This window comes from Chiloscyllium plagiosum, unplaced genomic scaffold (assembly GCF_037043375.1).
Source record: "Chiloscyllium plagiosum isolate Xiang-an unplaced genomic scaffold, Cpla_swu_hap1 HiC_scaffold_1, whole genome shotgun sequence".
Classification (NCBI taxonomy): domain Eukaryota; kingdom Metazoa; phylum Chordata; class Chondrichthyes; order Orectolobiformes; family Hemiscylliidae; genus Chiloscyllium; species Chiloscyllium plagiosum.
In genome coordinates this window covers 122,496,635-122,512,997 of record NW_028270139.1, presented here as the reverse complement: position 1 = coordinate 122,512,997, position 16,363 = coordinate 122,496,635, and the positions used below count along the sequence as shown (strand labels likewise).

The 16,363-nt window shown below is 37.9% G+C and overlaps 1 protein-coding gene across 1 annotated transcript in view; it reads right to left on the bottom strand.

Moving 5' to 3' along the window:
- Window positions 1–2,702: 2,702 nt before the first annotated feature.
- The window catches only part of lman1 (lectin, mannose-binding, 1), a 66,434-nt gene continuing 52,773 nt past the window's right edge, over window positions 2,703–16,363 (bottom strand). Inside the window, exons 11-13 of the mRNA XM_043680460.2 lie at window positions 8,221–8,365; window positions 5,764–5,885; window positions 2,703–2,841 (exon numbers count right to left, since the gene is read on the bottom strand). Of these exons, the coding sequence (XP_043536395.1) occupies window positions 2,805–2,841; window positions 5,764–5,885; window positions 8,221–8,365 (304 nt within the window). The 3' untranslated portion in view covers window positions 2,703–2,804. The remainder of the gene's footprint in view (window positions 2,842–5,763; window positions 5,886–8,220; window positions 8,366–16,363) is intronic.

Here is a 16,363-nt window from a genome sequence, read left to right as displayed (position 1 = left end):
ACTGCAGAGGCGATTGCCAGGAACATAGGTGCAAGAAGCAGTTTAACAACTTAACTTCATCAGAAAGACTGAATTCACCTTCAAATGTACCTCCAGTGCTCAATTTGCTATGCCTAACACACCTACCGACAATCTCTATTAGCATTCAAACCTTCAATTTATACTAAAGTAGTGTTGCCAGCCTTACACTCAGAACACATACATTGAACCATTGTCAATCTAATTTGTCCTTGCCTTGCTTTGATACTGCAGTTGTAGCTTCAGCAGAAGGCAGACAGCAGTCACAACTGCTTCAGGGAACAGATGATGTCTCATCCACTGGCCCACACAAATTGAGGCAAGAGTGTTACTCTAGAAAAATAACATTCATGGATATGGTCTCCTGGCAAAAGCCTTCCACTGCACTTATTCTCTTGTTTATACTCAATTCTCAGAAGGAGCCAACCTGGCTACATAACCTGAAAAACTGCTTGTTTCAACCCAACATTTTAAATGAATAAATTGTAGTTCAGCACAAGCTAGCTCAATATCTACAGACTATCCAAATTGTATGCAAGAATAAGTTCCAAAGCCGAGTGCAATTGTACTCCCAGTCAAAATAAATAATCTAAACTTACTTGTAGTCCACAATCCTGGATAGGGGATTTCTTCATTCTATTGCATTCAGCTGTGCAAGGTTTAGACACTGTTTTGCCTGGAGTAGCAAGTTCAAAGTGGTAGCAATGGCTTCAAATCAACTTTGCAGATTGATTGACCATTATCTGTCTGCTCTACATGCTGCCAAATAACAAATTTCATTATTCTTGAGAGCTAGGTTGCAAGTTATTGCCAAATTTAATTATAACATTCCTAGTCAGTTTTAAAAAAAAACTATTGCAAATAGTCAGAAGTCCTGTCAGCATTCAAACAGAAACAGCTTGAAACATTGGTATGGTTTTTCAAGCTTCAGGTCCGTAGCAGGAGAATTCTGTTTAACCCACCCATCTTGGGAGAAGGTGTCCGGTAACTTCGAGTCTACATTTAGTGAATGCAAATTGAATTTTGGGCAGTTGACCTGAGTTTAGCTTCAAAGTGCTGAGGAAGATGTTTAAAAGACTCGCCTTAGTGTTGTGGAATCGATGTCTCGGGTACAATGAAAAAATAAGTACGGCCTTGTAGCCCTCAATCTTTATACCCCAACCCCCAAAACCCCTCCATGGAATTGCAATCCAATCATCTCTGCATACTCCTATTAGATTATGATACATTCACCACTGTGCATTGTATAGAAAATGGATCCTACAGAGTCAATATAATATGCAAAAAAAAGGTTTTTCATTCATTGCTTTCCACAATGTTTTAAAAAAACACTCACTACAGGGCAATGGAAATAGCAATCATCTAGGTCCTTTGAAGCACAATAGCAGAAACTGCAAACACTTGAAGTATCTTCATCTTGTGTTAACCAAACCTTTCAATCCAGCTGGGTGTTTCAGCTGAGTAAAGGATGACCATCATCTGCCGTATTTGTTTTATAACAGCAGCATATATAGATATTTGTAGAACACATTCTCAAGATAAATGTTTAAATAGTTTGTTTCACTACAAAATGGTTCTCAAACCTTTACACTTTGAATCAGTCTGTACGATGTGGCAGTGACTATAAAAGCTGAAACAGTAACAAAGTTAAAAGAAATATGTAGTGTAGAGAGAAAAAATGCTCAATAAGGATACTTGTTTTAAGAGACTTAAAGTATAAGACGACATATGGTGAGATCATAAATTAGGGGTTGGAAAATTTTGAGTTAAGAGCTGGAAACAGTGCAATGAATCTCAATTCCAAAATAGTGGAGATAGCGCAGAGGAAGAATTTATAGCATGGCATGTCTTTAGAGAAAACAAGAGGAAAATCCAAAGTAGTACTAACCATATTGACTAGAAATAAGACTGAAATACAGTGATGAGATTACACAAGGAGAAATTTTTCTTATTTTTCATTAAACATCTATTTTCAGCTGCTTTTTCAGTGTTCCATCTAGAAGGAACAGTAAAGCTGTCAGAAATACCACCTTGATGTTCAAATTATTTTTAATTCCAGAATATTTGCTTTCTAAAGCACTGATTCATTGCAAGGAAATCACAGGATACAAAAATATATCTAGCTTCTTAAAGGCCCTTGAAAATGTAGATAATGCAAGATCTTCATTTCAGGTTAAAAGATTAGATGAAGCAAAACTAATTTGTAGAGAAATTTTAAAATTTAAAAAACCTGAGCTTAATTTTCACCTCCACAAAGAAAAACTTTAATAAACGGAAATAAATCTTGATTGAAGAAAAATTAAGGAAAAGAAATTAAACATGATCATTAAATAGGTGGTTGTACAATATGCCAATTGTGAAGCATTTAAAAAACAAGGCACAGAGTGAAGCAATATACATCTACAATCTAGCAATACTTTTTTGGCACCCAAGTATTTTTATCTAGTGCTGTTAATCCATCTGAGCAAGTCCAAACTGAACAGAAATTGACTTAATTATTGCTTTTCTCCCTCAGTGTACATTTTCTCAATGTATGTGTGTTTAATTCTTCTACAGCTTTGTAACAACAATGTTGAATTAGAAAGTAACTGTCAACAGCCTCACTGTTAGCTGCAGAAAAATGAATATGCCCAAATTAATGCTCACAATTCTCACAACGAAATAATATACCACAATAACTTAAGTTTGTTGAAAAATATTTTTTAAAAAAAATTCCATCATTTACAGTTTTTCTTTGTTTGTTTCATACCAGGACACTAACAAAGTAAAAACTAAGAACAATTACATCAAAAGAACTTCTTTGCGGCTGCTTCTTGCTGGCTCCTGAGAGAGAAAAAAAAATGGTTAGTATTTGAAACGTTACTGAACTGGATTTGACAAGTGACGAAAGTATGCTGCTGTTACATGGTGTGGGGGAATAGACTGAAGAATAATATTTCCATTTGTAAAATAGAAATTTACAGATAAAATAGGTTTATCGTTTGTAAATTGGAAAATTAATGGTTCTGTCATCTGTTTAAGTTGAATATTGCACCATGAACAATAGATCCTGTCAAATAATATATATATAAAAGATCATAAAGGTATAAACTAAGATATGACAATTCAAGCAGTTTGTTGTGCCTGTAATCATTTATTGTGGACCATGGCAAATGATAGACCGATCCATATCAATTGATTTCTGAAGACCTCCTCACTAAAGAATTAACAGTTGTAATGTAATCACAAAAAAGGCAACAAATCAGATATTGGCATATTCTAAGAAATTCCTACTATGTAAAACTGTTCTGGAGCCAAATTTGGTTATTAAAATGATTGGTGCTAAAATGAACTATTTTCTATTCCTAAATGTTTTGTAAATAATTATTGATTGATATTTCAAAACTTTTTACACTTGCATCACTCAAATTGTTATCTACACAAATTCATGGCACACACAAAGAATACAATCAGATTGACAAAGGGAAATTGCATTCACAAAACAAGAAACTAAAAGATAAAATTACAAGGGTAGAGAGAGAGATAAAGTTCACATCTTTATAAATAGTAAGAAAGGAAAGTCAAAGAACAGGATAAGGAGCAAGTCTAATGCAGATGAAATAGGGTAGAATATACATTGAATTAATGAGTTTTTCATTAAGCTAATTCCTGTCACAACAGAATATTCTACAAGAAAAAAGTTGGAGATTATAGGATAGATTAAATATCCAAACATCTAGGACATTTGTGATACTTTCTATCTAGTAAGAGTTCTTTTAAAAATGAGGGAATTTGTGATGTTGTGACTCAAGATTTTATGAGCATTCGAATTAAGACTAGCGATAGGACAAACAGGCAATTGAGCCTACTCTGCCATTTAACAAAGTCATGACTGATCGGATTGTAGCCTCAACTCCATTTTCCTACCTATCCCTTTATCTTTTGACTCCCTTAGTCATCAATAATCTAATTCAGCATCAGAAATTCCAGTCTCTGCTGTTTTCTGGGGAAGAGAATTCCAAAGACTCAGCTCTCAAAGAATTCCTCCTCAAATCTCCATTGTAAATGGAAGACCAATTATTGATAGAACTGTGCTCCCTTAATTCTAGTCCTACCCATCAAGTTCTTTCTGGATTTTACATATTTCAATAAGGTCAGCCCTTCAACAAAGAATTCAGTCAAGTTAACCTTCTCTTCACTGCTTAGAGCTCCATAAACATGGAAGTAACAAGACAGATAACAAGCAGAGTTCCAGTATTCAGAAAGTTGCAAGATTTTAACGTACAGATTTATTGACCTAACAGCTGTGTTGGGGGAAGATGCTGGATGGTATTCTTTATAATAGTTAGGAGCTGCACATGTATTGAATTCTTTGCAGAGGTAAATAATCTTGAGGAACAAGCTAATTCAGTTCACAGTTCAGATTTTCTGTGGATATTTGACAACAGCTATGTAATTTCATTGAATAGATAATTTATCTAGTTGGATCAAAAGCTGGCTAAATAAGAATCTTCAGCAACTACAGCATTTTCAGTTCTAAATCATGTTGACCCATCAGGAAAGTCAGTTCTTGAGTATGATGTGCAATTTGTGGCATTACCTCAAAAGCATATAAATGATGAGAGAATTGAGAGGAAGATGATCAGTGGATAAAGTTATGAATAAAGGCTGTTCAACAGTGAAATATTTTCACTTGAAGCAGAGTCTTCAAAGCAAAAATGACAGAAGATTGAAACAGCTAATATATATGACGACAACTAGAAGATACAACGTAAAATTTGCAATCTCTGAACATCATAAATTGCTGTTTCAAATTATGCTGGGTATGAGAAATTATTGAATAAAAATTTTATTTGACATGAACTTAAAACTACCAAAAGATTACGAAAGAAAGACAGCTGTCAGGGCTTGGTGGTTGATTGGAGGAAGTTGTTTGGATTGGGAGAGAATGGAGCTCGGGAGAGAAAGAGGTCAGCCAACAGTATTATTCCTCTGAATAAGGAGAGTCTGCTCACAGCCACTAATGATTATAAATGTACACAAACTTGTGTTTCTTTTTTGTGGAATGCAGGCATTGCTGGGAGGCCAGAATTTGTTATCCAATCAAATTACCCTTGGACTAAGTGGTTTGCTCGGCCATTTCAAAGCGAAGCCAAGGGTCAACCACACTACTGTGGATCTGAAATCATAGGGAGGCCAGACTAGGTAAGGATGATATTTCTTTCCCCGAAGGATATTAATGAAGCAGATGAGTTTTTAATGATCAAAGTGAGACTAATTTTGAACTCTGGATTTTCTTTACTGAAATTTATATTCCATCAGCAATTCCATGATAGAATCTGAATCCATGTCCCCAGAGTAATAGCTTGGGTCTCCAGAATACTGGTTGAGCAACATTGCCATGAAGCCACCATCTTCCTGCATTGAGCATGAAGCATAACTCAACAGATTAATGGTCTTTTCCACTTTGGACAATACGCTAATATGAATGAGGAGGTGTATACCATCAATAATTTAACAACATTGATGCTAAGCTAATTTTATACATTATAAGATCATGTTCTTCAAAGGAACTGGGGATACTGAACTTCAGTTTTTAGCCAAAACAAATTATTTGTAGTGAATGTAGCACATCTATACACCTATTCATCTTACAACACTTTATCCATCAATATTAACATCTGAAGTTAGGTTAACCATTTAAATTTTGAGAAGGGCTACAAAGTACAAATAATAATCTACATCATTAATAAATATCATACTTACCGATACATGATATAACCAATAAACAACACGGTTTGAACTGCCACAAACATGAAGAAATGAGTTGTGGACAAACATGATGGGAATGGGGGCAATTCTGGGCATTTAGGCTTTTCGACGTTTAGCTGTTAAAGACAATAATCATGTATTAGTCCTGAATGAATGCAGACATTACTTAATATACAGTGGAATCACATGCCCTTAAGGTTGCTTTTTAAAAGCATAAAGCTGCCCGTAGCGACTATATTTTTCTGGCTCATTTTATACACTGACCATGTCTGATAGGGAGAAGTTGCTTATGAATTTTGTGTTCTTGCCACTCAATCAAGCCACACAAATTTAAGACAGTTGACGAGGAATTTCTTCCCTCAGTAGTGAATCTGTGATTTTTTTTTCCCCGCAGAGGAGTCATACAGCATCAAACAGATATTTCTGTCCAACTAGTCTATACCGATACTGTTCTCAAACTAAACCATTCCCACTTTCCTGCCTTTGGTCCATATCCCTCTAAACTTTTCCTATTCATGTACTTAGCCAAATGTCTAATGTTGTAACGGCATCCATTACTTCCTCTGGCATATCATTCCACACATGAGCCACGCTGTAAAGAAAAAAGTTGTCCCTTCTATCTTTTCTAAAACTTACTCCTCACACTTTAAAAAAATGCCCCATAATTTTGAACTGCACCACACTATGGAAAAGTGCTTTGCTGTTCACCTTATCTACGCCCCTCATGATTTTATAAATCTTTAAGGTCACCCCTAAACCATCTACTCTGAAATAGTCCCAGCCCTTCCAATCTATTTTTATAACTCAAAAACATTCCATTCCTGTCAACATCCTGGTAAATCTTTTCTTAACCCTCTCCAATTTAATACCTTTCCCACGGCATGGCAACCAGAACTGCACACAGAAGAGGCCTCACCAATGTCCTGTACAACCTCAGCATATCGTCCCAATTCCTATAGTCACAGTCTGAGCAATGAAGACAAGCATGCTAAACGCCTTCTGAATCACCCAGTGTACTTATGATGTGAATTTCAAAGAATTATGTACCTAAACCCCTAAGTGTCTATTCGACATTACCCAAGGCACCACCATTAATTGTATAAATCCTGCCCTTGTTTGTTTTACCAAAATGCAATACCTCGCATTTATCTAAATTAAACTCTATCTGCCATTCCTCAGACCACTGACCCAATTGATCAAGATCTTTGTAATCTTCAATAACTTTCTTTACTGTCCACTGTACCACCAATCTTGGTGCCATCTGAAAACTTCCTAACCATGCCTTCTCATCCAAATCATTAATATAAGTAACAAACAACAGCGGACGCTTTACCAATCCCTGTGGAACAATGCTGGTCGCAGGCCTCCAATCCAAAAAACAACCCTCTACCATCATGCTGTCTCCATCGTCAAGTCAACTTTGTATCCAATTGGCAAGGTCACCCTGAATCCCATGTGATCTAACTTTACTAATTAGTCTACATGTGGAGCTTTGTCAAAGGCTTTACTAAAGTTGTTGAGGCTGGGTTCATTAAGTATATTCAAGGCTGAGTAAGGGAATCAAGCATTATGGGGAAAAGGCAGGAAAGTGGAGTCGAGGATTATTAGATCAGCCATGATCTCATTGAATGACAGTGCAGACTCAATGGGCTACTTCTGCTCTTAAATCTTATGGTTATCATTAACTGTTTCTTTCTCAGCTGATCTGCTGAGTGATTTCACAATTTTCTGTTTTTATTTTAGATTCCTAGCATCTACAAGCATTTTGATCCAATGACCTATGCCTTGATTTGAAGGAAATTATGGAGACTTAGCGTATGCTTTTGCTTGAAGATTTGAAATCATATTGTTAGATGCTTCCTTGCCCAGAAAAACAAGACATCAGCTCATCAAAAAAAATGCAAAAACACATGTCCAAGGTTGCAAATGGACATATAGAAAAGGATGGCAGTGAAATGAGGAAACATTAAGCTTCAAGTTGAATCAAAATCATTCAACTCAAATCTTGATGAAAGACATTTTTCCTAAATTTAGACGCATTATAAAAGTGTGAGGTGATATTTGGTTGGATACCGTATTATGCAAGTAATTTACAATCAAATCAAAACAGCAAGAAAAAGTAAAGCAATTACGTGGCTTCAGCTCATTTAGTGAGAATGGACCAAATGCTCAGCACTGAGTAAGTGAGCAATTTTAAAGAGCTTTGTAGTGTTTAAATTTGCTCCTTCGCAACAATACAAATTGTTTTTACATGCAGTTCTCTCAATTTGGGTTTCTGCACATTACTTCATCATATACATTAATTTATCATCAGAAAAGGTTTCCTTCCTTACTAGTACAAATGGAAAATTTAACTCAAACTGAAGTTCATTTGAGTCATCAAATATTTTACTGCACAATATTAGAATACTAAGTTTTTACACAAAGCATTAAATTTACAACAAGACTTACATTTCTCTGTACTAATGCAGCAAGGTCTCTTTTAACAGTATGAAGATTTTCTTTTATTTCATGGAAATGCTGAATTGTTTCATAGCTTCCTGTTGCACCACCTGGAAGCTGAGCTGCTTGGTTCAGGGCATTAGTTACAGAATTCCTATAAACAGTTACAATATATCAGTAAGAACACTTGAAAGATATCTGTTGCATTTAATACTCTGTTCAGAACATATTTTCTGGAGCTTCCAAGGAGTGGCAATTACTTGCAAATTGCTACTCCATTGCTTTTTTTCTTTAAAAAGCACAAGTTTAGTATTTCCCACAAAGTTCCAATCAGGGCTCTTTCAGAAATGCAGAGCTGTACTTCCATTCTGACAGTTCTCAGAGTAAAACTGTTAGGGGAGGGCAAACCAAGCCCCCTTTTCACAGCGGTCTGATGCTGTTGTTACATATGTGAAGACCCACACGGCAACGTTTGTTAGCAGCTGTCAAAGTGAAATATATCAGGTAAGCGAGTGTGCCAGGGTGCAAAGAAGCCAAGTAACCAATAGAGTGTTTCGAGCAGGTCATGGGGGCAGCAGAAGTCCTATTGAAGACTCTTTTCATAAAGTTCTCTCACCGCTATCTATGTATTCCACAAGTTTAGTGATCATACACTTGGTTCATTCTTCCAGGTACATTAATCTAAACTATAAATACTTGAAGCCCAAGCACCGATTTGTGGTATTCCAGAATGTCTAATCTGTTCCAGTTATAGAGTCATAGAGATGTACAGTAATGGAAACAGACCCTTCGGTCCAACCAGTCCATGCTCGTCAGATATCCCAACCCAATCTGGCCCCACCTGCTAGCACCTGGCCCATATCCCTCCAAACCCTTCCTATTCATATACCCATCCAAATGCCTCTTAAATGTTGCAATTGTACAGCCTCCACCACTTCCTCTGGAAGCTCATTCCATACACATACCACCTTCTGCGTGAAAAAGTTGCCCCTTACGTCTCTACCCTCTCACCCTGAACGTATGCCCTCTAGTTCTGGACTCCCCGACCCCAGGGAAAAGACTTTGTCTATTTATCCTATCCATGCCTCTCAATTTTGTAAACCTCTATAAAGTCACCCCTCAGCCTCTGATGCTCCAGGGAAAACAGCCCCAGCCTGTTCAGCCTCCCCCTATAGCTTAAATCCTCCATGTTAGAGTGGAGAGAGGTTTTTTTTAATTTGGTTACCCCTTGGATCACAAGCTCTTTGTATATTAACCCTTGATTTCCAGACGGCATTTGATAAGGTGCTACAAAGTAACACACATCCAAAGATCAACTTTATCCAGTGACAATTTGCAAACCAGGTCCCAAAACACCAGTTCTGTTTCAGATGTTGGCTGAGAATTTAAAACAATACAGAACTTATTGGGAGCCAAAAAGTGAAAAAAGAATGCCCTTACGACATAAACAGAAGACACAGCCTCTTTAAAAAACCGGAGTTAACCTTTATTTACACGATAGATCAGCAGTTAGAGTGAACATTCCTTTCTCTTTGTATTCCATATTTTAGTATGCAAGAATAAATATGGACTAGGTCACCAAGAGAATGCTCCTGTTTCTTTGCATCTCTCGCACTCCTCCAAGAAAATAAATAGTATTATTGAATTTCAGTTACAGCAGTACTAGTCTGTATTACAATGAATGCCAGCCTAGATTGTATCTGGAGTGGGGCTTGAATTCTCAGTTCTGACTTGGACAAAAAGCTACCACAAATGCCAAAGTTGACACCTATGTTACAGGTACACAAATTTCATTTATTTTTGCAATTTAAGACTCTTCCTCTCAAACTAAATTTATCAAGGTTCAGCTTATTCGGATTGACCCATCAAACAGATCACTATAGAGCTCATCAATATGTTTAATCAATCTTCTAATCATAGAATCCCTACAGTGTGGAAACAGACCATTAGGTCTAACAAGTCCACACTGGCACTTCAAACAATAACCCACCCAGACCCATTCCCCTACCCCTATTACTCTACATTTCCCCTGATGCACCTAACCTACACATCCCTGAACATTATGAGCAAATTTAGCACAGTCAATTCACCTAACCAGCACATCCTTGAACTATGGGAGGAAACCGGACCACCCGAAGAAAACCCAAGCAGACACAAGGAGAATATGTAAATTCCTCACAGACATTTGCCTGAGGCTGGAATCGAACCCTGGTCCCTGGAGCTGCGAGGCAGCAATGCTAACCACTGAGCCACGATGCCACCCAGAAAAGTGCTCAGTTTGATGCGGCAGATATACAAGTCCCAGTGAGACTCGAACTCACGACCGTTGGTTTACAAAACCAGTGCTCTAACCACTGAGCTACAGAGACATGCAAAGGAAGAAAATGGGCAGCTTCCATCAACCTTCAGAATGGAAAACATTCTCATTCAGTCTGTGTAGAAGTTTTATTTAAATCTTCTTCTCAAAACAAGTCCAACTGAGAAGACAATCTTTCAAGATTGCTGAGATATTTGGGAGGGTGATGGAAGACTTGCATTTATGTCTCAACTTTAGAAAATTATACAGCTCAAGTCAACAATAGTTTTAGGACTGAGGGCTGATTCTTTGCCCTCTGAACTGGGCAGTTCAAGAAATTTAACTGTTCCAATGAAAACAAAATAAGCCAAAAGCTGGATACTTCTGAATAAAACAATGAGAATGCTTATAAGAAACATATAGCTATACCAATGTGATGATTCAAATGAGTACACAGTAATTTAGTGAGTATTAGAAAAGAAATACAAAATCATTGCAAAAAGTACAAGTATACAGATTGATTCTTTAAAACACTGGGAGCTTAAAATCCTGCCCATTCACTTTTAAAAGGTAACAGGCACTTTAATTAATTAGACCATTAAAAAGAAAAACGCATCAAGTCCAAGCATTTTTTATTCTTAATGGAAGTAAGCGATTTTAACAAATAAAAGCCATGGAGTGACTGGAACAACAAAGAAACATTCCACAAAGTAGATTAAAATGAAGGCTAGAGGCATTTTTATCGGGCCTTTAATCCCAGTCTGTTAGCATAATACACAATCATGAATTTGATCTTCAAACCATTCCTCAGTAATCTGTCTGAAACCATACATTTCATTCAAATTGGGTCCTCATAATTCCTTATTCATGTTGTAAAACAGCATTAGTAGAGCAAAGAGGAAAAAAATCTTCTGTAAAGTAGCAATTGTGTCAGTACAGGAATGGATTTCACTTTACATCTCTAAAGAATTCAGTCATTTCACACTTAGTTATTTTTAAATGTTTACAGCTGCAAAAAAAAAAATATCTGTAAAAGGTGTAAAATATTTGAACTTAAACCAATGAAGAACTTACTGGGTGCTAAAAATAGAACCAGATATTGTGTTTATAAAAAACCTTGGTAAATCTTTATTTACAAAGTTAGAATGAATATTCCTTTCTCTTTGCATTTCATATTTTAGTATGCAAGAACAAACACTATGTATCATAGCTAATGGATGGTTTCAATATTTCATGGATATCTCAGGTTGTCCGCAAGAAGGTTGTGAACCACCTTCTTGAATGTAATTGAATGACTCAATACGTTATTTCAATGTGCAGTTAAGAGTTAACCACATTGGAGTCCTATATAGGCCACATTGTTAAGTGAACCAGACAGTCTTTGTTCTGCAAACCTAAAACCTTTATTTCATCACCGTGGGCGGCACGGTAGCACAGTGGTTAGCACTGCTGCCTCACAGCGCTAGAGACCCGGGTTCAATTCCCCCCTCAGGCGACTGACTGTGTGGAGTTTGCACGTTCTCCCCGTGTCTGCGTGGGTTTCCTCCGGGTACTCCGGTTTCCTCCCACAGTCCAAAGATGTTTTCATGTTGCAGTTGTATCAGACTCTGGTGCGGCCGCATCTGGAGTATTGTGTGCAGTTTTGGTCGCCATATTATAGGAAGGATGTGGAGGCACTGGAACGGGTGCAGAGGAGGTTTACCAGGATGTTGCCTGGTATGGTAGAAAGATCGTATGTGGAAAGGCTGAGGCACTTGGGGTTGTTTTCATTGGAGAAAAGAAGGTTTAGGGGTGACTTGATAGAGGTGTACAAGATGATTAGGGGTTTAGATAGGGTCGACAGTGAGAATCTTTTTCCACGTATGGAGTCAGCTATTACAAGGGGGCATAGCTTTAAATTAAGGGGGGGTAGGTATAGGACAGATGTTAGGGGTAGGTTCTTTACTCAGCGAGTCGTGAGTTCATGGAATGCCCTGCCAGTAGCAGTGGTGGACTCTCCCTCATTATGGGCATTTAAGCGGGCATTGGATAGGCATAAGGAGGATAGTGGGCTAGTGTAGGTTAGGTGGGCTTGGATCGGCGCAACATCGAGGGCCGAAGGGCCTGTACTGCGCTGTATTCTTCTATGTTCTATGTGCAGGTCAGGTGAATTGACCATGCTAAATTGCCCGTAGTGTTAGGTAAGGGGTAAATGTAGGGATATGGGTGGGTTGCGCTTCGGTGGGGCGGTGTGGACTTGTTGGGCCGAAGGGCCTGTTTCCACACTGTAAGTAATCTAATCTAAATCATTACTAGTTCTAGACTTATTCCAGATTTAATTAACTAAATTCCTCAACTGTTGTAGCAGAATTGGAAAGCTTGGATCCGGATACCCAATCTAGTAATATAATCACTGTTTGCATCATTGATTACCTGCATACTATCTATTGGCAACAATTCTCATTGCAAAATCCAGTGTATTCACTCCTGACTTTACTGTCTTAAAAATAATTGATCCATTTTGGACATTTTCCAAATTCGAATGAAAGCAGTGGTCAGACAAAATTTGATACATTCAATGGACTTCACCTTTAGAGGCATAAGTAATAAATTAAGGAGTTAAGAGTCCAAACATTGGTGAAGAAACTAAGGTCTGGCAGCATCTGTGGAGAGAGTAACAATGTTAATGTTTCTAATCAAGTATGACCGATTTTTGGAAGTTCTGTCAAGTTCCACTCCAAGCCATTCACCATCCAGACTTGGAAGTATATTGCAGTTTGTTTACTGGTACTGGGACAAAATCTGGGAAACAGTAACAGTACTGTGGATGTCAACATATCCATATGACTGTAGCACCTACTGCAGGACAATTATGAAAAGGCAATGAATGCTAGTGCAGCCAGCAACACCCACATCCTATGAATAATTTCAAAAGTGTTCCTAAAAATATTTCAAAACACACATCAAAATTCCAGAATCTTATGTTCAGTGTTAGTGGAACAAAGGAACAAGAGTAAGCTATTCAACTTGCCATTCAATTAGAGCATAACTGAAGTGCATATTTGTTCCACCTTTCTGTCTTGGCTCAAAAATAAGATGGCAGTGTGGTGATAATGTCAGTGGACTATTGCCTGGAGTCCCACACCAATGTTCTGGGAATATAGATTCACAAATGGTGAAATTAAAATTCAATTGATTAATAACTTGGGAATTGAAAACTAGTCTCAGTAATGGTGATTGTAAAATTACCATTGATCACTACTAGCGAAGCTGATGCGTAATATTTACAGAAGGAAATCTGCTATCTGGCTGATGTATGACTGCAGACCCACAGTAGCAAGATCAATCCTTAAGTGTCCTCGGAAATAGCTGAATATCTGTTCACAAAAAGATACAAGTAAGGAACAGGACTATACCATTCAGCCCCTCAAGCCTGCTCTGCTATTTAATAAGATCAGAGCTGTTTTGATAATGATATCAAATCCACATTCCCACCTATCGTGATAACTTTTCACTCCCTTGATTACCAAGGATCTAGCGACCTCTGCCTAAAAAATGTGCCTCCACTGTCTTTTCAGGAAGATAGCTCCAAAGACTCAACATTTTGGAGATAAATATTTCACCTAATCTGTTTAAAAAGGGCACATCGTTATGTTTAAACAATGACCTTCTAGTTCTAGATTCTCCCAGAAGGAGGAACATCCTCTCCACATTTACCGTCAAGACCTTCTCAGTTTTATATGTTTGAGTCAAGTCACCTCTTGCTTTCTAAATTTCAACAGATGTAAAACTAGCCTCGCCTCATAAGGACGGCCAACAATTCCAAGTTTTAGTCTGGTAAACCTTCTCTGAACTGTCAACATATTTGATTCCTTTCTTAAACAAGGTGACAAACACATACTGTACTCGAATGTTGTCTCATCAGTGCCCTGTATAATTGAAGAATCACCTCCTTAATGTTGTATTCAATTCCTCTCACAATAAAGAATTCAGAAAGAAAAAGAAATTGCCACAGAAACTCAGCAGTCTGGCAGCATCTGTGGACAGAAACAGAATTAACATTGAATCCAGTGATGCTTCTTCAGAGGTGATGCAGTTAAGAAATGGTGGTATTAATGACAGGAGATGGCAATTGGTGGGACAGAAAAAACAGGGAGAGTGCACAAGAGAGAGCAAAATACCAGTAAGTGGACAGGTGAAGACAAAGAAAGAGAGGGGAAAAAAAATCTAGGCAGAGAAAGGGACTTAATAGAAAGCTGAGGAAGAGAAGTCAGGTGATAGTGGGGACCAAGTAGTTGCGAATCATAGAATCCCTACAGTGTGGAAGCAGACCCTCCGAAGAGCATTCCACCCAGACCCAACCCCACCCCTGTAACCCTTCATTTTCCAGGGCTAACTCACGTAGCCAGCATATCTCTGGACAATACAGGCAATTTAGCATGGCCAATCCATCTAACATTCACATCTTTGGACTGTGGGAGGAAACCGAAACATCTGGAAGAAACTGAAACATCTGGAAGAAACCCACACAGAGACACAGCGAGAATGTCTGTGTGGAGTTTGCACAGTTGCTAGAGGGTGGAATTGAACCAGGGTCCCTGGCTCTATGAGGCAGCAGTGCTAACCACCTAGCTACTGGGTCGCCCATCCCGTGCAAATGGGTTCTTGTCTCCCATTTCCACATTTATAGTTGTTTCTTATAAAGAAGGCTGATGCACAATTCCTGTTCAATTCATCCATGATAGTCTCATATTCCACGATTAACTCTCTAGATTCTATTTCTATAAAACTCACTTTACACTCCAAAATTTATAGAAATACTTACTGTTTTTGCTTTTCCAGCTACCATTCTCTAACCCAAATTTTTTTTCCTGACTTCAGCTGATGAAGGAGCAGCACTCCGAAAGCTTGTGATTTTAAATAAGCCTGTTGGACTATAATCTGGTGTTGTGATTTCTGATTAATTTTTAACTTTCTGACAGGTCACCTGTTTTTGCACAATTTTATGTTTTCTTTACCCTTACTTACATTAAAAATCTGATACATCCAATCACCCTCAAACCAAATGCAAAAAATAACACAAGGATCACTGCCAGCTGGGGGTGCCTTCACTCTGACAAAGTGGTAGGACAGCTTTCAAATAATGATGAGTCAGAAAACAGGAAGGAGATAGAGGGCTTGGTGATTTGGTGCAATGGTAACAACCTCCCTGTCAATGTCTGCAAAACTAAAGAACTGATCACTGTCTTCAGAAAGAAAGGAGGAGACCAAGCCCCCAGCTACATCAACAGTGCAGAGGTTGAGAAGGTTGAGTGTGTCAAGTTCCCAGGAGTGACGATAACTGACAACTTGTCCTCGACGCCCATGTAGATGCAATGGTCAGGAAGGCACAGCGCCTTTTCTTTTTCAGGCGGTTCAGGAAATTTGGCATGTCCATAAGGACGCTCACCAGCTTCTACAGATGTGATCTTGCTTAGCACATGGTGTAACCTGTATGCCTTACTTCGTCCAAGTTGCTTTTCACCCCATGATCTGCATGTCCTTGCTTACTATGATCTGCCTGTACTGCTAGCAAACAAAAAACTTTTCTTTAGGTACGTGTGACAACAAAAAAAAAAATCAATCTTAAAGTATCCAGACTCTTTGCACAATACCAGGATCAATCTAGCTACTCTCTAATTCTATCTAGAACATGCTGTTCTAAGAAACTATTCCAAGTATCTAAAATCTATCAAATCTCAATTTAGAATTTGTACAAAACAAAAGCCACAGCTACTTTGGGTGAAGTATTTTAAAAAGATACACAACAATGAGCAAAATCCTCTCAATTGCCAGGGCTGCTATATCTGGTTACACTTAGATTAGATTAGATTACTT